At 42.9% G+C, this 22761-nt stretch overlaps 2 protein-coding genes across 2 annotated transcripts; both read left to right on the top strand.

Annotated features, from left to right (window-relative positions):
- The first annotated feature begins 247 nt into the window (after positions 1-247).
- fkbp4 (FKBP prolyl isomerase 4) lies at positions 248-6951 on the top strand. Its single transcript, XM_068739090.1, has 11 exons — positions 248-394; positions 1985-2129; positions 2203-2345; positions 2419-2539; positions 3173-3329; positions 3442-3532; positions 3605-3688; positions 3781-3966; positions 4220-4363; positions 5631-5726; positions 5854-6951. The coding sequence occupies exons 1-11, from the start codon at positions 296-298 to the stop codon at positions 5953-5955; spliced, it is 1368 nt and encodes a 455-aa protein (XP_068595191.1). The 5' UTR covers positions 248-295; the 3' UTR covers positions 5956-6951.
- Positions 6952-8099: 1148 nt separating this feature from the next.
- LOC137893651 (beta-1,4-N-acetylgalactosaminyltransferase 3-like) lies at positions 8100-21962 on the top strand. Its single transcript, XM_068739071.1, has 19 exons — positions 8100-8259; positions 11822-11880; positions 12000-12083; positions 12776-12871; positions 13406-13496; positions 13601-13701; positions 13801-13868; positions 14373-14451; positions 14613-14679; positions 14872-15006; positions 15135-15244; positions 15813-15910; positions 16151-16585; positions 17232-17449; positions 17874-18027; positions 18105-18177; positions 18262-18415; positions 18845-18971; positions 19586-21962. Exons 1-19 carry the CDS (start codon positions 8124-8126, stop codon positions 19695-19697), a joined length of 2397 nt encoding a protein of 798 aa, XP_068595172.1. The 5' UTR covers positions 8100-8123; the 3' UTR covers positions 19698-21962.
- Positions 21963-22761: the final 799 nt, after the last annotated feature.

The following is a 22761-nucleotide window of genomic DNA, read 5'->3' as shown; positions in this document are numbered from 1 at the left end:
GTTGTAAGACGCTTAGCCGCAAGACAGCGTGTACTTGTATCTTGCGTTGCGTTGATACCAGCGTGTACTAGCTAGTTGTAGCGTGTACTTTATTTACACTGAGTTAGTTAAAGCCAGCGGAAAGGCTGAACCAGGCTAGACTCGGCTAGCTCGAGTTGACCTTAGATTGCGGGCTTGTTTCCTTTCACTTTGTGTTGATTCTGAAGCAGCGTTAGCTTTAGCCGCTAGTAATCGGTGCTAGTTTGATTTGCCGTGCAGTTCAGTGGAGGAGGCGGGGAAAGCTAAAAGTTACTTAATGACAATGACGGCGGACGAGCAGACAAGCGAAGCGCAGCAAGTCGTTCCAATGGAGGGAGAGGACATCACCCCGAAGAAAGACGGTGGCGTGTTAAAGGTAAAGTAGAGAGCTAATGGTGCTGCTAAAACAAGCTAGCTAAGTGGCTAGCTGGCTCCGCACGATTAGCCTAGCGTTAGCTAGCTTTTCGCAAGCACTGCCAAGCATGCAACCAGAGCGATGCGATTATTGCCTGCACCGTTTTATTCACTATTGGTTTCTTTGTTGACTCGTTATCAGGATGTCAATAACAAGCTGTCTTCATCTTTTGAGTACAAATACGAAATGCTCGTATTTGTACTCGTGCATTGTTTAGCTGCTTAACCCGCTAAGCACAGGACACTAGCTTCCTTTCGCATTGTTTAACTGCTTAACCCGCTAAACACAGGACACTAGCTTCCTTTCGCATTGTTTAACTGCTTAACCCGCTAAACACAGGACACTAGCTTCCTTTCGCATTGTTTAACTGCTTAACCCGCTAAGCACAGGACACTAGCTTCCTTTTGCATTGTTTAACTGCTTAACCCGCTAAGCACAGGACACTAGCTTCCTTTCGCATTGTTTAACTGCTTAACCCGCTAAGCACAGGACACTAGCTTCCTTTCGCATTGTTTAACTGCTTAACCCGCTAAGCACAGGACACTAGCTTCCTTTCGCATTGTTTAACTGCTTAACCCGCTAAGCACAGGACACTAGCTTCCTTTCGCATTGTTTAACTGCTTAACCCGCTAAGCACAGGACACTAGCTTCCTTTCGCATTGTTTAACTGCTTAACCCGCTAAACACAGGACACTAGCTTCCTTTTGCATTGTTTAGCTGCTTAACCCGCTAAACACAGGACACTAGCTTCCTTTCGCATTGTTTAACTGCTTAACCCGCTAAACACAGGACACTAGCTTCCTTTCGCATTGTTTAACTGCTTAACCCGCTAAACACAGGACACTAGCTTCCTTTCGCATTGTTTAGCTGCTTAACCCGCTAAACACAGGACACTAGCTTCCTTTTGCATTGTTTAGCTGCTTAACCCGCTAAACACAGGACACTAGCTTCCTTTCGCATTGTTTAACTGCTTAACCCGCTAAGCACAGGACACTAGCTTCCTTTCGCATTGTTTAACTGCTTAACCCGCTAAACACAGGACACTAGCTTCCTTTCGCATTGTTTAGCCGCTTAACCCGCTAAACACAGGACACTAGCTTCCTTTTGCATTGTTTAGCTGCTTAACCCGCTAAACACAGGACACTAGCTTCCTTTCGCATTGTTTAACTGCTTAACCCGCTAAGCACAGGACACTAGCTTCCTTTCGCATTGTTTAACTGCTTAACCCGCTAAACACAGGACACTAGCTTCCTTTCGCATTGTTTAACTGCTTAACCCGCTAAACACAGGACACTAGCTTCCTTTCGCATTGTTTAACCGCTTAACCCGCTAAACACAGGACACTAGCTTCCTTTTGCATTGTTTAACTGCTTAACCCGCTAAGCACAGGACACTAGCTTCCTTTTGCATTGTTTAACTGCTTAACCCGCTAAGCACAGGACACTAGCTTCCTTTTGCATTGTTTAACTGCTTAACCCGCTAAGCACAGGACACTAGCTTCCTTTTGCATCGCTTTAAATTAAATTCCTCTCCTTTTGCTGTCTATTCCAGCTGGTGAAGAGGGAAGGCACGGGCACAGAGCCGCCCATGACTGGTGACAAAGTGTCTGTGCATTACGTGGGGACGCTTCTGGATGGCACTCATTTTGACTCGAGTCGAGACAGAGGAGAAAGATTTTCCTTCGAGTTGGGCAAAGGTTGGTTTCCTGTCGAGCAGAGACGTCTCCGTTCGGCCGACACGAGTGCTGCCAACTCTTCCTTTGTGTTTAGGTCAAGTGATAAAGGCGTGGGATATCGGCATCGGCACCATGAAGGTGGGCGAGTTGTGCCAGCTCATCTGTAAGCCGGAGTACGCCTACGGATCTGCGGGCAGCCCACCGAAGATCCCACCCAATGCCACTCTGGTTTTTGAGGTAAATATCAGTGCTTTTTCCTGGCTTTGTGTCTGGGACGCATTCTATTTAATTTTCATGTCTACGCTTGCAGGTGGAACTGTTTGAATTTAAAGGTGAGGACATAACTGAGGATGAGGACGGAGGGATTATTCGGCGCATTATCACTAAAGGGCAGGGATATTCTAAACCAAACGAGGCGTCTACTGTTGACGGTAAGGTCATCCGGACACAACGATTCCTTTGATTACGTTTATTGCCCCCCTGAGATGGCAGAAATTTAGCAGCATCACCAGAAATCAATCCTATGAATTGTAACAGTGATTAGTTCTTCACTTTCATGATAGATTTGGTCCCATCCGGGGAAAAATGGTTACTTTTTTTATGAGCATTTGTGCCTTTGATCCAATAGAGCCTGTAACGATGGCAGTGATAGCCTCGTTTTGAAGGAACGTCTCGGAGTATAACTGTGATTGTCTGAGGCTGTGCCGCTGATCCTTGCGTAGTTATGTCCCGAAGGACCACCATTTTGTGTGGTCCAAAAACAGTTTGTATTTGCATACGTATAAGCCATTTATACTGTGTGTATATATACGTGTTCACTCACAACTCTGCAGCCAGTGCATTCTACTTGTCGCTAAACATACTTTTGCATTTTGGAAAGCCCGTCGTAACTCCAAGCTGCCTGAGGATCGGCTGTGTTTCCATAGTTTCTGTGCTGTAATTTAATAACCAGCCTCCTTAACAAATCATCAGTATTTTGACAGCTTTTAATCCACTGTATGTAACAATCTGTCTCTAAAGATTTCTAGCACGAGCTAACTTCAACATTTTTCAACTATTTTCAGTAACTGTGGAGGGTTCTTCTACGGGTCGTGTGTTTGACCAGAGAGAGTTGAAGTTTGAGATCGGGGATGGAGAGCATCTTGGTTTTCCGGCTGGAGTGGAGAAAGCTATCATGGCTATGGAGCAGGGAGAGGAGGCTCTCTTCATCATAAAGCCCAAGTATGATCATACGTGCAGCTAATTCATTGTCTGCTACGACTTCAGTATCGTGGCAGTCCTGCTTTATAGCCTGCATTTGAGAAGAATGATAATTTAATCATATTTGCTGTAGGTATGGCTTTGGGAGTACAGGAAATGCAAAGTATGATATTCCTGGAGGAGCAACACTGCAATACAAAATCAAGCTGACTGCCTTTGAGAAGGTGAGCGGATCGAGACTCAAGGGGGGGGGGGGGGGGGGGGGAGTGATATAATAACTATTCTGTTGTCTTTAGGCAAAGGAGTCATGGGAGATGAACACGGGAGAGAAGCTGGATCAGAGCAGCATCGTCAAAGAGAAAGGAACTCAGTATTTCAAAGTATGTTTACAATTACACGGCTATTAAGAGAATTGGTAAAGGATGGTTTATACTTTCTAATGTTTTCTAATGCACTTATTCATGTGCTTCAGGAGGGAAAATACAAGCAGGCGTCGGTGCAGTACAAAAGAATTGTATCATGGCTGGAACATGAGTCTGGTTTGTCCGAGGAGGATGACAAGAAAGCAAAAGGACTGCGTCTGGCTGCGCTTCTGAACCTGGCCATGTGCTTCCTAAAGCTGCAAGAGCCAAACCAAGCCCTGGAAAACTGTGACAAGGTATTGTTCTTCAGGTCAACACACACCTGAGTATAATCCATCCAGTATTAAAGAGAATTGGTTTATTGGTTTTGGTTTGTTTGTTTCGAGCAAAAGAAAAAAGAAAGAAACTTTTACGTGTACAAGAAACCGTAATACGGCAAAAAAGAATATCTCCAGAACAAACCCCCGATTTAGTTGGTTGAACAGATGCACCGTTATCTTGTGCAGTACACTGTAAGCATGACGTCGCACATCGCTTTTGTCATTTCAGGCTCTGGAGTTGGATGAATCCAGCGAGAAAGCTTTGTTCCGAAGAGGAGAGGCGCTCTTTGCTATGAAGGAGTTTGACAGGGCGAGGGATGACTTCCAGCGTGTCACTCAGCTCTACCCTAACAACAGAGCTGCCAAGAGCCAGGTCTGTTCTCGCGTGTCTCAAGCGTTTTCATCCCGAGCGAACCGTAGTTGGTGATTGAGGCAAAAACAGAGGCGGCGCTATACTTGGTAAAGTGGTCGTTTTAACTGTCAAGCAAAAACAGGGGTGGATTTTCAGTCTCGGATCAGGGTATTTCAAGAAGAAAATAATGCTTTTAAATATTAATAGAAAAAGAGGAATCACAAGACTGAACTGTAACCAGAAGTAAATCTACTATATCAAGAAGAGCATGAGGATGATTGTTAAAGGTCTGAGCTTTAAGTTCCACCTGGACAAATCGGCCCGTGTTAAATTACCGTAAGTATATATAGTATATAAGTATATAAGAGACGGTTTCCTCTCGGTCGGCATCGTGGGCGAGACCTCGAGCTGCCGCACACTCGATTCGCTCGCTCGCTTTCTGGTATGTCGTAAGAACAGCCCGTAAACGGACAAAATAAAAAAAGGGGCCCGTGCGTTCGTAAGTCGACGACTCCCTCTACTGTTCATAAGATTTATAAAATCAATACAGTGATGCCTTTAAATGATCTGGTCAGGTTTGAAGTGCAACCAGACTGTTTATCTAGTGAATACAAAACGGAATCAAACACCATACTCGGCTATGCAATATGAGGCTATTAAGTACTCTGAGATCTCAATCGGAGTCTCAGTTTGTGTAAAGGATGAGAGGCGTTCGCCGCAGGACTCTGAGACAACTTATAAATATAAAGGGATATATATATATATATATATATATAGGGATGACAGATGGCGGCCAATCACCTTCCCAGGTTGATGTGCATAACTGGTAAATGGTGTACTTAAGCTTCTGTTAATTTCTGGTGGGCGAACTGATTCAACACTGTGGTTTATCAAACCAATATTGACAATGTCCTTATTTATCTCACAAACTTGGAGACAACAAATGTATTCGTCTGTGTACTTGTTACCTTAACTTTGGTTTGTAGAGGTTGACAGACTTAGTTTCTGCTGCGTGTCTTCAGACTTCCTGAATGCTGTATTTTCTAGTGTTTTGTGGGTTCGGGTGTTTCTTAATACACCCCAACCTTTTTTCCCCCCACACACTGCATCAGGATTTGTTTTTGTGGGCAAAAACGTTGTTTTAACAATATTTCAAGCTGCCTTTTAACTTGTACCGGATTTGTAGCCGAGTGTAATGACAATTGAAATACTGTGTTTTGTTCTAGTGTACCTGGAGTATATGCTTGTCTGAACTCCCGTTCAGGACTTGTCTTTTACGTCCAACCAGGTCGCGGTTTGTCAGAAACGCATCAAAGAGCAGCACGAGAAGGACAAACTGATTTACGCCAATATGTTCCAGAAATTTGCAGCGATGGATTCCAAGGTGAGATGTAGTTTACTTCGACAGTCACCAGAGGGAGGTCTGAGTGTGCTTATTTTGACTGAATAGTTGGGGGGGGGGGGGGGGCTGATCTGGTTATGTTGTGTTGATTTTCTCTTCTCATTAACAGAAAGAAGCAGAGAAGGTGAAGACGGGTGGGAAAGAGAACGGAAATCCTGATATGGAGATTCAGAACGGAGACAAGGAAGTTGAAAATGACGCAAAAGCGTAGCTGAAGATGTGATTATGTGTTATCTGTTCTTCAGCTGCGTGTGTGTGTGTGTGTGTGTGTGTGTGTGTGTGCGTGTGTGTGTCAGCGAGAGCACTGATCCCTTGCGTGTCCCCTGTATCTCTTAGTGTCTGGGCTTTTTGCAGTGGAGTGGGTGGGGCCGTCCCAGTTGTGGTCTGTGGTTGGAATAAATCTATTTTCTGCCACATCTTCACCCTGAACTCGCTCGACCCACATCTTTTATCTGTGCATGTGTTTTCAAAGCATTCTGGGTAGTAAAAAAAAAAAAGTTCAGAATTTCTAACGCTCACCTGTCAAGGGCTAGACCATTCACCTTGTACTACCCCCTCCTTACGTTTTAAGCTATACATCCAGCCCTCCTCATGGGCCTACTGATCAGTTCCTGGAGATGTGATGTGTGTGTGTTGGGAATGTTAGCATGCTCGTTTCCCAGAGTACGCATGTAGCAGCACTGTGGTTAGGTAGAGAATTAAGATGTTAACCGTGACTCGCTTTCAGATTTAAAGCTTCTGTCTTCTGATCTAAATTTGAAGCTCCCTATTTGCCTGTGGGGTAAATGACTGTTCACTTTTTTTATTTGGACATGTTGAATTTGTACTTGTGGTTGTAATTTCTCTATCAGAATAATTATTACAGCCAATTACTGAACTGGAATAGTTGCATTTCAAACCAGCTAAAGAGGACGCGACTCAAGTAGTAGTTAAATGTTGGGTCTTAATTTACTGATAAATGGTAGCTGTATAAACTTGTGAATATATGGCTCATCACAGCCAGGCTGTAAAAGATGGTACACCTGAGGAACATGTGAACTGTTTGTTTTATTCACCAGGTGGGGCAGAAACTGGACAGGAAGCTCTCTTCTGTGTTTCGGGTGTTCGTCTGTTGGGTTGTGTTGATCTCTTCCTCTGTTCTGTTGGACGGGTCGCTGCTTGGTCTGCCCTGACTGAAGGATATATAATAAATAAATACATAAAAATGTGACGGTCTTACTTTCTTACCTGTTTCGGGTGTTGTTCCATTAGTTTCCAGTTACAGCTGATAAATGATTTGCGTGCGCTGTGGAACGTGTCGGGTATCGACTGCCACAAAAGACTTTAAAGAAAATTACAGATTATATTTAACATGAATTTTCTTCAAAGGAACAAGATGTTTAAATTAATTTATTCCACTTGAACCCCATCTTTAGATATCATTTCCAAGTTGGGACCTGTTATTCATTTTACTGCAGGACTTTGTGTATTCAAGGTTGGATGTCGATGATGATGGAGGATGCGTATTTGAGTTCTGGTTTTTGTGCCTGTTTTGCCTCCCAATCTGAAACCACAGGATTTAATAGGATCTCGGCCCTCCCTTTTATAACAGCTTCTTCTGGGAAGGCTTTCCACAAGGTTTGGGAGTGTGTTTATTATGGGAATCGTTGCGACTTCCTTCCCTGTGTTGGGTCCTGCGTATTTATCCGACGCATTTATTTGAGGCCCAAGTACGGCGATATACGAAGTCAGAAAAAGATATTGCATCGATGAATAATGTATGATGAATATATTTATTAGATAGAATGTTAGAGTACAAGTACAGTCACACAGTAGCATGTATTACAGTACAAATAAAGTCAAACATCCTGCCTAAGAGGAGCATTTTGAAAATTACACTTTTACAGAATATTGCATTCGACGCGGACAACTTAATTTCTTGAAGGTCTTTTCTCAGATTCTTGTAGAATTTGTGTTCCATCACCTCCATCGACACAGAAGACATGCTTTTACTTTGAAAGCGGAGCCACTGTTCCTCTGTATTCCTTTTCTGTTTGTGCTCGTGAAGTTGAGGGGATGGTTTATTAGTTTGGGAGTTCACTGCGGCTCCGGCTGTTCGCGTTTTCTCGTGCGTAATTCGTGCGCGACTATTTGGAGGACCCCAGCCGGCAGCCCGTTCGTCGGAAGAACAAGAAACCTTTTCCCCAAAACATTCCATGTTCGGGCGCCTTCCTTGTAGAACAGTGCTTCTCACTGGTCATACTGGGATTTTTCGCGGGATGCGAGCCCCTAGAAGCTGCGGTCACTGGGAACATCCTCCGTGCCAGTGGCGCGTCTGAGGCGCGCAGGCTCGTTTTGGCGTCCCATGAATAACTTCAGAGGTTTCGCTCCAGACTTGAGATGATGTCGTTGCTTTTCCTCTCGAAGAAGCTGCGGCGCAACACCAGATATCTGCTTCTCCTTGTGATCTTACTGGCCGGACTGGCCGTCTACCACGAGATGGTCGCTGTTAACAGAATATGGACCGGCGCCAACAGTAAGTTCCAACGAAAGGTTATTGTTTTAATGTACATGTCTACTATTAGACATGTATTACTACTATAATAACTGATATGAAGGGCTCATTACGCAAAGCGAGCATGTGTGAAAGCAAGGAATGAACTAGAGGGACTTTTTTTTCTCCATTGCTTCGCTTCAAGTGGGAAAGTAACAGCATCTAATTGTAATTAAATAAGAACTGACTTTGCATTCGTCGTTTATTGAGTCCACTGACGCAGCGCTGCCAGAGTTGTGTGTGCGTAAAACGCACTCACACACACACACGCACACTCACACACACACACACACATTTTCTAGAATGGCCCCGCATTCCCCTTCACGTCCGGCATGTTTTTGTTCTCCCAAAGTCAAATTTATGACTCTGGAAACTGTATTTTTTAACTGTCTTTGCCACACATTTAAATTTGGAGAGTGGAGTTGTTGTTGTTGTTTTTTCCACCCACACGCATAGAAACCGACTACTTATATATTTGTACCCTCATACAGTACTCGAGAAGTTAGAAGAAAAAGCTTTGAAAAACGTCCTGAAGATGCTCCCTAATCTGGATCTGAACCAACATTTAATGCGGTCTATTTTGTCCTCCTTCCATGTTCTATAATCTGTTGTGTTCTGACAATCCTCCAATGCACAAATAAAATTGGAGAGAAGGAAGGAGTTGTTCTGAGCATGTTTGTGGGTGGCCAGGCCCGTTTTCAGGTTGGGGCAGAAGCTGAACGAAAAGGATAACTTGACAGTTGTAAACCACAGTTGTAAACCACAGTTGTAAACCTTGCGTGACAGTGAAGACAGAGAAGGATTAAAGGCCTGATTAAAGTCGAGAGAGGAGCGGTCAAAGCAGGAAGAAAACGGTGTGATTATAAATTGTTGATTCTCACAAGATGGCTGAAGAGGCATTTGAGAAGACAGTGAGCCAATTGAAGAAGGAAAGGACTGTGGCTAAAAGTGCTTTCACCAGAGCAGCTAGTTACATCACTAGAGGTGCACAAGGCATGGTCAAAAGTGCTACAAGAGGAGTTCAAAAGACTCGCCTGTGAAGCAAGGAAACTCAGTGATGCAAACGAAGACTACAAAGCTGGTTTACTGGCGGACCTTGAAGCCGAAAGTGAAGAAGAGCTTGGCGAGGAGCTGGAGGCCGACCTGGAGAAAACATTTAATAACTGTCACTCAAGATTACGTGACATCAAGGAGATGGTCCAAGCCAGATTATGGTCAAGCTATGGGCAGGATGAACTGGAGACTGCAATCCAGGAGGCGGAGAAAGCCTGTGAGGATGCTGCTGCAATGCCAGTTACTGCTGTAAATCAAGATGGATATGATGTGCAGATAACTTTCACAAGACAGCTGGCCCAAGAAGCTAATGCAAGCCTAGCAGCGTGGGAGATGTGGATTCCAGCCGAAGCAAAACCTGTTCTTGAAAGTCGAGTGAAGAGTCTTAAAATGATGAACAAGCTTGAAACGAGAAGAGCAATGTTTGCTGTAGCACAAGGGATTGCAAAGGAGGAGAAGGCAGCAGTGCCAGCTGCAGCAAGCACAGCAACTGCACAAGTCACACCCGTGGTGAGAATAAAGCCAATTAGTCTGCCCAGATTTCATGGTTGCAAAAGAGAGTTCCACCGATGGATGTGGGATTGGGAGAGCCTGCAAAGGCAGGGAGAACCCACTGGCTCAGCGGAAGTGAAAAAAATGCAATTTCTGGACAGCGTTGATGAGAAGATCTCCAGAGACCTCCATCTGTCAAGATACAACACTGCGCAAGACATGTTTCGAGTGTTGGAGAACAGATTTGGAAATAAGTCTACGATCGCATTGGAAATCATTGAAGAACTTGAGAAGACTCCCGCCTTAAAAGCAAATCAGCCAAGAAAGGTTATTGACGTGATCCAAACAGTTGAAAAAGCATTGGCTGACCTCACAGAGCTTGGAGACACCGGGGCCATTAAGAATCCACTGATAACAAGGTCAATTGAAAGCAAGCTACCGGACCCTGTGAAGAAAGACTGGATTATGTTTATGGTGAACCCCTGCAATAATGTGAGACCAGACAATCATTTTGATAGCCTCCTCAACTTCTTGAAAACTCAGGAGGAAATTCTGGAGAGATTGGAGCAGCTTGGAGTAACTGAGAAGCCAGAGAGGCAAGAGAGGAAGTTCGAAAGATTTGCTTCCACACGTTCCACAAGGAGAGACGGATGTGTTGTGCTCTCGGGTTGTAGGAAGTCAAGTCTCACACTTGGTAATAAAGCTTCCTGCCTGTTGTGGTGCAATCACAGCAAAGTACGACAAAGGTGTGCCACCACATTGGTGGTAAATTAAAATAAACTATGTCTCTACCCACATGTGAGAAATAAAAAAAGAAGATGACAACAGCACTTTGAACAAATATGACATGTCAGCTCAAAATATTTTAAAAACATTACCTGTCTAGTGTCTATACGCATTCTTGTGCGTGCTCCAATCATCCATCCATGATTGAAATTCTAACACAATGACAAGCGCAATTGTTTTCATTGTTATGTGGATGTTTGTGGATGATTTATGTACGAGGGACTTTCAACGGAAACAAGACCGCACGGGCTTTTTTGAAATGCTCCTCTTAGACAGGATGTTTGACCTCATTTGTACTGTAATACATGCTACTGTGTGACTGTACTTGTACTCTAACATTCTATCTAATAAATATATTCATCATCATGTTTCCATCGATTACAGGAGGAGATGAAAAGGTTATATGCCTTGTGCATCTAATTTTTTTAATGTTCAAGCATGTCTCTTAAAGTGGCAGCAGGAATGTCTCAGGTTCGATTCCCAGTGTAATGTTGGAGTCCTATGTCCTTGATGGAAGGACCACATATCACATACCAATGAGAGACATGGCTGTCTTTCATGCAGGAGTTCAACATATTCCTCTCCTTCTTTTCTTAACTGCACCTCCGGAGACCCAATGATAATGACAGGCTGGGTGTTCACTGTAATTCCAATTCACTGAATGTAACCACAAGCTCGTAGAAAAAATGCTCCGCCCTGTAAGGATGATAAGGATGTGGGAGCGTCATGAAAGAGTAATATTGGTCTTACACAGGTTTTTGCTGGGACACTGGCCTTTATTGCTTCAGTAATATACAATATGACCTCACAAAAATCATTCGACAGCTTGCTGATGGGGCCCTGAAACTCTTATGGCATCGATATAAATCATCATCCACCAAGTGACTCGGATTAAGTAATTATCCAGTTTTTCTGTGATTATGGCAGAACATTTGACCATGTTCAGCCTTTTTGTTTTGTGCTTTCTTAAGAGATGAGTGACTGATGTGTACTTTCCACTCTCCACACACCTTCACAACCCAGTTAAATTATTTTCCCATGCTACCAACAAGAAGACAGTCAATCCACGTCTATTTTTAGAAAGTACATTTTTTCTTATGAAAACAAAATAATCCTGCAGTAAATCCTGCAGTACAGCATTCAAGTAACTCGATGGTAGCATGTTTTTGCATATTTGTTTGTCAGAACTGCACTGATCTGTCATTTTCATCAGTTTTCTCAGGTATGAATCTTGAAGTCCCCAGTTGGAAGAGAGCAATGTTTGAGAACGGGGTAAGTAAGAGTTGCGCGTGGGGTGGTGGGGTGGTGGGGTGGGGGGGGTAATAGAAAATGTGTCGATGCGAGGTGGGCAGGAAACGGTATAGAAGTGAGTGATTTGGTTTGCTTCTCAGGTCAGAGAGGACCATCAGCTAGACTCACTGGAGGATTCAGCTTCTTTGAGTTCCAACTTCACTCCACAAACCTGGAAACCAGAGGTGTGTCCATTAAGCGCATGCTTAAGAACACTTTTCCTCCTGTGACAACCTGCCTAAACCTGTCCAGCTCCCTCCCACCTCAGTATATTTCCTGCAGTAGAGAGTACTCTGGCAGCTTCCTCTTCACTGTTCGAGTCATAATATTTCCACTCCATTAAGCAGCACGTTGCATTGGACAGTTGTGTGCACGAATAATATCATGTTTTGGGAGAGCGTCTTCTGCTTTTCATTATACAGACCAGTATGATGGTGATGTATGTTGTTTACAGTCTAAACTGAGTTGTGAATTAATGTCGTTCTCATTCTGCATTATTTTAAATCAAATAAAGCATATTTACTTACTTAGTGCCATCCATTGATCCATCTTCCACCGCCTATCCAGCGCCGGATCATGGAGCCACAAGCCTCAGCAGGGATTTCCAGACTTCCCTCGCTTAGTGCCACCCCACCGTTTTCTTACCGAGATTCTGAGACAGACCCTACTTTTGCCTCCATCCTAACTCTTTGAAAACGAATAGAATGACTTTTAATGTGTTAAATACATTTAACTTACATTTAATTAATTGATAATAATAACACATTTTTTACAACCTGCCCCAGTACTGAGGCTAAACGGTTTCTGCTGCCGACTGACTGCAGCACAAAGAGTAGCACATTCCCAACGTCACTCTCACGCTCTTCTTTTCTTGCAGTTTGGGGGGAAGGCCAATCTGCACATCTTTGAGGACTGGTGTGGCAGTTCTGTGGGTGACCTCTTCAGGAACATTCACTACCCACTGTATCCTCATGTGAGTCAAAAGCCGTTGTGCATGGAATGTGCAGGAACGAGTGCATGCATGAGTCAGCCTTCTGTCAGCTCTTCATTCATTTACATTTCTTCATAATCATATCTTACTAGTATGGCGCAGCGCCTGGGGACCTGGGAGTGGGCTCTTCTATCTCTATCGCGTGGACAACGTGCCTTTGGATTGGCACACCGGGGTGGCGGTCCCTCTTTATAAGAAGGGGGACCGGAGGGTGTGTTCCAACTATGGAGGATCACGCTCCTCAGCTTCCTGAAGGTCTATTCAGGGCTACTGGAGAGGAGGGTCTGCCGGATAGTCAAACGGATTTAGGAGGAGCAATGTGGATTTCGTCCTGTGAATGTGCTTAACAACGAGCTTATGCGGTTCGGTGTGGATAGAGTTTATGTTTCGAAACGGAGAGGAAAGATATTCGGTTTTAAAAAGAAACCGTCTCCGTGTGTACATGGCCTCAGGGTGTATTCTCTCTTTAAGCAAACATGTCTGAATACTCGTTTTCTCCTTCCTTTGCTCATTCAGTCCAGGACCACAGTACAAAAGCTGGCTGTTTCTCCTCAATGGACCAACTACGGGCTCAGGATTTTTGGTTATCTCCATCCATACTCTGATGGTAACAGATGTTTGTCTAGTTGCTGAGTATAAAACCATTTCTATACAACTCCCAAAGATCTTTCCTTCAATTTCTTTCTTTCTGTTTTTTTCTCTATCCATCAGGAGAATTTGTGTTTGCTTTGAGCTCTGATGACAACTCTGAATTTTGGCTCAGTACAGATGAATCTCCCTTCAATGTGCAATTACTGACATGGGTTGGAAAGGTACCCGAGTCTGTCATCTTCTCTGAGAGTAGCTGACCATTTCATTTTATTGCTTGTGCTTGTGTCATATTACATTTCTTATGTGAACATTCTTCCTAGAGCGGGGTGGAGTTTACTGCGCCAGGCGAGTTTGATAAGTTCGCCAGTCAGACGTCCAGACCGGTTGTGTGAGTTGATCATACTGTATTTTGTTGTTAGATTTACATTTCAAAACCAATATGACTAGATTCAGTCAAAAACTGCAGTTGCCCGAGTTTCTCCATTCTCATTCTGGGTTGGCATTTCCATTTGTCATGGAAAGTTCATGTAGCTGAGCCCCCTTTAAAACATATTCATACTTTTTTAATATGTGAGAAATAAGCATACACAGAATAAATACTTTTTAACAGGACTGTACATAAGAGAATATGACCAATCCACTTACCGGTAATAAGCCTCTGGATACAATTCATCTCATTATTGGTTTGTTATTGGCTGTTTTTTGCCTAAGATTCTTAAAAGACCAATGATAAATACATCAACCAAAGTGGACAAAAGGAACCCCAAACAATTCATACTAGTCATTTCTGTTTAGGGGTAATGTGCATTGCTAGTATTAGTAGTATTTTCTTGGCCTAAGGTTTTGGGATGAGATCCAGAGAAACATTTATAACCCTTTTAATGTGTGACAGGCTGTCTGCTCAGACAAAGTACTATTTTGAAGTCATTCACAAGCAAAATGATGGAGGGACTGACCATGTGGAGGTGGCAGTAAGTCATTGCACTTTACAACGTAGAAAAATTCCTTTGCTGTCTTTGTCCCATTTCATTGCTTCCAACTCTGAAGTGTGTGTGTGTTTACTTTCATTTACAATATTTGTAATAGATTTGAAGAGGCTTGACAGTCTAAAGTTGCATTTGTTTTCACACAGTGGCTGCTCCTGGATCAAGATCAAAAGTTCACAGTTATTGAATCCAAATATATCTCCCTTTATGTTAGTAAGTGCAAAAACCACACGTCATTATCGCTGCCCCAGTGAGTCAGGGGAAATCTCCATCCCACCCCTTTTGCTGTTTCTGTGTTCATATACAACAAGAATGTTCAAACATTGCGATCTGTGTCTGTGGTTTTGTTGCCGTGCACGTGCACGTGCACTTCTCTTATTGTTGTGCCCTGTGTTCATCACACAGATGAGGCTGGCTTGCTACTGGGTGATGTCACCCACATTCCGCAGACGGCTGCAACCAACCAGCGACCCTTAAAGGATGAGCGCAGCAGCAAAGCGGACATGTTGAGGAAAGATCCGCGAGACACTCTGTACAGAAGTGAGGGACTTCCCGCTGCACAGATAAACCTCTCCTTTCCCGCTATTCCAGCAGCTTCCTGCAGCCTATTTCCGAATGAAGTTGAGGGCACAAAGTAATCCTATGTTAAACTTTGTGTGTCTTTTCAGTGCCTTTGTTAAACAACAGTTTCCTTCATGGTGTTCTGCCTAAATGCTCATACAAACCTAGCTACATTATCAAAGGCCGGACGGTGCCGCGCTACCATGGACTGAATTATGTACGTATTTATGTAGTTAAATTGCTTCACTTTGCTTCTTACCAGTCGAGTTTGACAGTCGAGTTTGATCTGTTGATCAACAAAAGAATGTCTGTGTGTGACAGCAGTCCCAGAAGAATGCATGATGATAAATTCAGATTCTGCGTAGTTTAAAGAACTGTTGCCAGACAAACGCTGTGGTTGCAGACAGAATTCCATCTCAAAAGTATAAAACATGAAAATGACGCTGGTAGATTTGTCCCACCTCATTGTAAATCCCGTTTTCACTGTTTGTTCTGGAGACTTCAGGGTTCCCAGCACACATATGTACGCTCAACATTCACCGGCACTAACTTCATGAAGAACAAACACCCGAGTATTGTTGAAATTCTAGTCCTAGGAAGCATCATGTGTAGCTTCAAAAAAAAACCTCCATAAATTATTGAATACAAACTTTATTTAGCATAAATTCTGTTCGAAGTAAGAAAGGCACAAAAAAACGCATGCAGTATTTTGTGTTTTTTATCTCAACCCTCAAGTCACCTGTTTGGTTGGGCAACCTTGTAAACACGAGATCTTATCTCCACAGATCCACTTGTCTTACGTCTACCCCAACGACTACACCCGACTCACACACATGGAGACCCAGGAGAGCTGCTTCTACCGCATCAACCCTAATCACAATACGTGAGACGTCACACTCAATGTTCATTGAAAAACCTGACACAATGTTCTACAGTATAGCAGCACACGGTTTTGTATATTCACTCCCAGCTCCCGCCGCATCGTGCCGAAGAACAGTTTCTTTCCTCCAAAAGGCAAACCTTGGCACGATCTTCCCCGATGAACTTCCTCCAAGGCTTTACAGGAACAGGAAATAGCTTCTACTTCTTTACTTAATTTTGTTTTCTGTCCTCTCATCGTCAGGAATGGCTTCTCTCAATACATGACGCTCAATCATCCTGATGAGGAAAATGGCCGAGACAACAGTGTCTCCAGAGTGAAGAGGAATGCAGAAGAAAATGTGGATGGAGAACAGTCAGATATGGAAGGAGAGGAGAACCAAGCAATTGAGGAACCTGAAAGAAAGTCGGGCGTCACAATGGGTGAGGGAACACCTGTTTTGGAACTGGAACAAAGCGTTGACTACAAGGTTGAAGAGGACCACAGCCTACCGGAAGTATTTGACACTGAGGTGAACTGGAGCCAGACATTCCAGGTCAGCCAGCTGGACTTCCACGCAAATCGAGAAGACAAAATAGAGCTGGCCTGCAGCATTTCAGGGAACTTGTTGTGCAACTCCAATGATATTCAGTCTGTCATCACGGTATTCATGGATCAACTCAACCAGAAGCACAAGGGGTAACTAAATATTTCCTCAGCTTAAGATAAGATAAATAAACATCTCATCTTATGGGTTTTCTCACGCATCTACAAATTGAATTTCCGGTACGGTGGCGTAGGGGTAGCGCTGTTGCCATCTGTGCGGAGTTTGTATGATATCCCTGTGTCCACATGGGTTTTCTCCAGTTTCCTCCCGCCTGCACAAAAATGCAATTTAGGTGAATTGATGACTCCAAATTGTCCGTAGTGTTTGAGTGTGTCAGCGTGAATGGTTGTCTGTCTCTGTGTGGCGACACGTCCGAGGTGTACCCCGGCTCTCGCCCATAGCAAGCTGCATGTTACACGTTGATCAAAAGATAAAGATTCGCAATGAATCCTTAAATCCTTAAAATGGCAGATCAAACAATAACTAAAATAACATTCAAATATCCACCGTAAAAAAATGTGTATTAAGCCCTAGATGTTACTAGACCAGTAACCGAACTGAAAAAGTAATCAGTCAGCATTGAAAACCTATTTATGAAAAACAAAATCCTGCTATTAAAGGTTTTGCAGTATATTTATATTTTCTTAAATATACCCCAAATACATAATTATATACCGTACGTACATCTTTTGCTGCATATTTAAATCTGTTTTTCTCTCTCTCTCTCTGCTCTTTCAGACAGTTGACACTGATGCGTGTGATTAACGTCGTGAAACGCGTGGACAAGGATCACGGCAGCCGCCTCCTCTTGGAACTGGAGGTGAAAGATGGAGACGACCAGCTGTTTCGCCTGTCGCACTACGTCTACCATCTCACTGACCGCAGCGGGCCTCAGCTGTGTAATCCCGTGGACTTCCACTGGAATCCCGGGGTCACCGTCCACGTCCTCGTACCTGGTATGCCCACATTGATTTGTGCTTCTAATGCCATTCCATTCAGTGCATATTTCTGTGTATCTTAATGTCTCTTAATTTCTTTTCTGCTAATCACAAAAATGTTTGTCATCAGCGTTGTCAGGTGTCAGACACATTATTCATTTTAGAATTTTTAAATCAAGATATAAATTATCCATGTAACATTTATTTCTTGGACTCAGAATTTGATATACCTTAACTAGACATTGTCAGTATCCACTAATTTAAAGAAACGAAGGCCTCTACTGTGTGTTTTATACCAATGTCAGACTTGGAGAGAGCTCAGCGTTTTATCAAAGTTCAGTTTGGGAGTGATCCTGAGTTGCTCGTCCGAAACGGGAACAAGAACAGTCTTGCTGGGATGAGATTTTAAAACTAAAGATGTTGCTTATTCTGCATCGCTCAGTGAAAAACCAGGCTCGGTGGGTCCAGCAGCTCATTGATGACATGGAGAGAGTGTTTAAAGACACTCAAGATGTCAACTTGAATCTCATCATCGCCGACTTCAGCAGCACTGACATGGATGTGAAGAAGGCTCTGAAGGAATCCACACTCCCAAGGTAGAGGCCTTTACATACTGAGATGGTCAGGTACGTAGGATTGTGTGCGCTCTAACCACAGCTGTGGAACTGCTCAGTTACCAGTACATAAAGCTCGGAGGAAACTTTCAACGCTCTGCCGGCCTGCAAGCAGGCGTCAACAGTATAAAAGTGAGTTTTACGTCATCACTCAGCAATGGGGCATTAAGATGAAGAGACCAACATAGAGATGTAATAATGCCAATTGTCCCTCAGGATGGCCACAGCATTGTGTTTCTTTGTGACCTCCACATCCATTTCCCTTCCTCCATCATTGATACCATCCGGAAGCACTGTGTGGAGGGATACATGGCCTTTGCTCCAATAGTCATGAGGCTGAACTGTGGGGCTACACCATTGGATGCCAGAGGTTGATGCAGATGCTAATACTAAATGTTTTTATTTTCACGGCAGCCCATTCCTTCACAGAAGTAGTTCCTTAAAGCTAAATAGAATAGTAATATTTGTGTTACTGTAGTAAAGCTTTTGAAAAATTCTTAGTTTTGGCTGTTATGATTTGGAATAACATTTGGAATTGCATCCTTAAAAAACATTTGATTTTTAACATAATCTAATGTTTCTCCTGACACCTTCACTCATTCAAGCCAAAAACCTTTTTTTATTTAAATCCCACCATCATAACCAGCTCTGCTGGTTTAGCCTGTTTCAGTGAATGATGTCATATCGTGTTGCAACATGAGCTACTGTAGCCACTGCAATGTGCTGTTTGCATTTGCAGGAGCATTTTGTCTGAACGTGACATCACCTTTAAGTGTAAATGTTATTTTATTCTTTGCAGGTTGGTGGGAGGTGAATGGCTTTGGCCTGCTTGGGATCTATAAATCAGATCTGGAAGCAGTGGGAGGAATGAACACTCGGGAATACAAGGCGGGCTGGGGAGGAGAAGACTGGGAGCTCCTTGACAGGTTAATTTTTCTTTTGAAGACTCATTGAAAATAAAGTTTATGGTAGAGGGCGAGTCAAAATCCCCACCAGCAGATGTTGTGAGATTGTGCTTGAATTATTCTAAATCAATGGATCCCAAATGGAGCACTTTAGAGCCCAGTGAATAATGTTGCACAATTTACCTGAAAGCACATTTAGTGAATGTTTCGTCACGTAAAAAAAAATAAAAAAAAGGTAACTTTTTTTGCCACCTTCATTTTTATGTTGCACTTTCAAACATATAATTGAAGCCATGCATTCATTTTAGATGAGTTGTGTAACAACTGACAACAGATTCCTGGAGAACCAGTTTGACTGGGAATATATGTCATGCCTTTTTGTCCCTCAGTGTGTTGTTTTCCTTTATTTTTTCTTTCAAGAAGCTCCAAAACACACAACAGTCTGCTCAGCATCAACAAGAGAACGTGAAAAGAATCTGTGTTCCTAATGTTTCTGCTTTCCCCATGTTTGGGCTGACAGAATGGAGAATAGGCCTAAAATGTTAACATTATTGTTGTTATTGTGGCTCTAACAGTTTAGGAAACACCGCCTTTCAGATGAACAAAATGAAAAGTCATAATAATCTCTGCTCCAGGATCCTCCAGGCGGGACTGGAAGTCGACAGGATCTACTTGAGGAACTTCTTTCACTACTATCACTCCAAACGTGGCATGTGGAACCACGGGCTGTCGCAGAGAGCCAGCTGATCTTGCCAGCTGCTGCCAAACGATGACCGTGGTCACTACGGTAACAGTAACAGTGCACTTTAAGATCAGGGGCGTGGTTCTTGCTCCCTAATGGTGGCTCCTTCTAATCGACGGAGAAGCTGGAATGGAAAACTGACATCGGCTCACACACTGTCCTTCGGTCGCTTGCTAATGAGATGCTGCTTATGTGCTCAGGGCTTGTTTCACTTGACGTGCTGTTGACTACTACTATGGTACTTCTGCTGTGCCACTGAATGTATTTGAAGATACCGTCATGATCGTGATGCTGGATGCAACAATTGAAATGAAACGACTAAAGCAAAGTACAGAACAAAGGGAAAAAAATATTTTTTTGCTGTGACAGAATGAAATTAATTTGTACATGGACAAGACAGCTTTATGTATCATGTTAATTAAGATAGACTTTATATTGATTACGATTTGTGGGGTTTTTTTTTTTCTTCTTTTGAGCGACACAATAATTCTATAAATAAAATAGTGCCATTAATCAGAAACAGGTTTATGTCAGGGCAGTGTATTTGCAATAAAGTAATTCCTAAGTATAATGACAATTACATAATCGATAATTGTAAGATCAATCAAATAATCATTAAGTGGCGATTAAACAATGCTAAGTAACTTTGACCTACAGGGACGGTAGTAGGAAAATAACTGTCTGCAAAGGTGTGATAAGATGAAAAAAAACAATGTTGCTAGACAGGAAGTAAGCTTCAACAAAAGACCCTCATGCAGCTAAGTTTTGTGGTAAAGGTTTATGGACCGCATCTAGGGTATTGATACTTAGAATTTCCCTTGTACATTGCCTGTTTCCTGTTCTAAGAATGAAAGAATGGGTGCCTATATAAGCAAGATGTTTTCACTCTTCTTCGCTTCACTCAGCCAACTGTTCTACTTGGATGACTGAAGCCCCAAGGCCTTGGTAAAATAATTAAAGACCAATCTTACATAATCATGTGTCTTTATTATACAATTATTCAAAGTAACAAAAACTGCCAACACAACTTGGTGTCAGAAGTGGGATTCCCTGGCTGGTCGCCGGAGCCTGGGTGAACAGTGAAGGCCACCAGATCTGTAGCAGGTCTGCCTCTGAGTCCGATCAGTGTTACGGGGAGAGGACTGTTCACGCTGACTTCTGGTCGCCACCACGGGTCTAAATAAAAGAACAAAAAACTGCCAACACAGCAGTTTCTCGTTTCTACTATTGATGGTACCTTCTGGTGTGTTATTCAGTTACCGCAGAGAAATAAAATTGTTCTACAAGTCAGGAAAAACCTTAAACTGGAATAGCAATGAAAGTCAATGTGATTTGGTTTAGCATGGGAAAGAAATATATGAAAAAGAATCTACAGACAATGTCTGTAAATATTACATTGAGGGTTGTTTTTTAAAAGTATATTTTGTTTTTTCTGTGAAGCTTCCCATTCTAATGGATGGGAAGTATTACTTTCCTTATAAATACAGAGAGGAAATGCTGTGGGTCTAAAGTTATCTTGTATATTTGCCATTTTGGTTTATTGTTCTGAGATGACTGTCTGATTTTTTACATGTCTACCGGTACGTGTGTTTCAAAATCATATATGAAAAAGTATATATACATCATTCTTTTGATGGCATGGTGGTGTGGTGGGTAGCACTGTCGGCGTTTGTGTGTTCTGTGTCTGTGTGGGTTTTCTCTGGTATCTTACCATCACCAAAAACATACAACTTAGGTGAATTAATCCCTTTAAAATGACCATATGTATGAGTGGGTGCGTTTGTCTGCGTTGTCTGTCTCTGTGTGGCCCCACATTGCCCTGGCAATGCATTCTGGGTGTACCCCACCTCTTGCCCGTAGTCAGCTGCAGGCTCCAGCAACACCCGTGACCCACAAGGCGGATAAAGAGGCTGTAGACGAGATGCCTGAGGTCGCCTTGTCTACAAAGAAATGGATGCAAATGCAAATAAATTTGCATTTGCATTTGCAATTGCATTTGCAATTGCTCCCAGTGGCAGCGCCTTGCATGGCAAATAAATTCTGACCCAATGACTCTGATTATGTTTTTCTTTTCTTTCACTAAAGCATTGGCAGCTTTGTTAAAAGTTTGGTTTGGATGTTTCATGTTTATTTCCTGTGTTTTAGATAACTCATCTTTCTCTGTGCTGGAGTTAACCTCTGGTTTATTTATTCTTTCTTTCTCAGGTCCAGTTTGTCCCTATTTGACACTGCTTTGTAAAATTTGATGAATAAATTTCTATTCTCTTCAACTTTTTGTGTTGTGCATTCTGTGTACTTTGGACGTTTTGACATGCTGGTTAAAAGGCTCCATGGCCTATTCTGCCCGGATTCGGATAAGAGGCTAGCACAAGGCGATTATTGATCGTCTTGTCCTGAAGAAGATGAATAAATGAATGAAAGTTTATATCTAAAATTGCTTGGGTAGTTTGTGTCTTAGGAAATCAGCTTCCTTGTTGCCTACAGTTCAATCGAGGAAATATACAACGTGCTCATCGCCAGCCATGCCAGACCTGCGCCATCGTTCTCTCCTGCTGATGCAGATATACGGTAGGTAGATGTGTCAGCCTTGATTCTTGGCTGTTAGTTGTGACCAGCCAGGGTGTCAGCAGTCATTGCTCAGGTTTCATAATGATGGTATAAACACAAATTTGGAAACTTGCCTGACGGACCGCCCTGCCTCCCGCATTTCATCAAATTAGTTTCTGTGGTGTGGCGTTCTTGCAAATTTCATTTTCACCACAGTCTCCGTGTCTCAGATAAATAAGGGAGTTGTCCTTTGGGATTCACCATTTTTATTGTGTTGTAGACTCACAAAAATTGGGTAAGACACTGAACCTCAAATTGCTCCCAGTGGCAGCGCCTTGCATGGCAGCAGTCACCCACTGGAGTATGAATGTGTGTGTGAATGGGTTAATGTGAGGCTTTGTAAAGCGCTTTGGGCACCACAAAGGTGTAGAAAGCGCTATATAAGTGCAGTCCCTTTAGCATTTAACGAAGAAAATGGTAAAAAAAAAAAAAAATAGGAAAGTGATGAGGGACAAACTGAGG

The sequence above is a fragment of the Brachionichthys hirsutus genome, chromosome 5 (assembly GCF_040956055.1).
Source record: "Brachionichthys hirsutus isolate HB-005 chromosome 5, CSIRO-AGI_Bhir_v1, whole genome shotgun sequence".
Taxonomy (NCBI): domain Eukaryota; kingdom Metazoa; phylum Chordata; class Actinopteri; order Lophiiformes; family Brachionichthyidae; genus Brachionichthys; species Brachionichthys hirsutus.
Note: the sequence above shows the minus strand (reverse complement) of the source record. Positions and strands in the feature narration are given on the sequence as shown.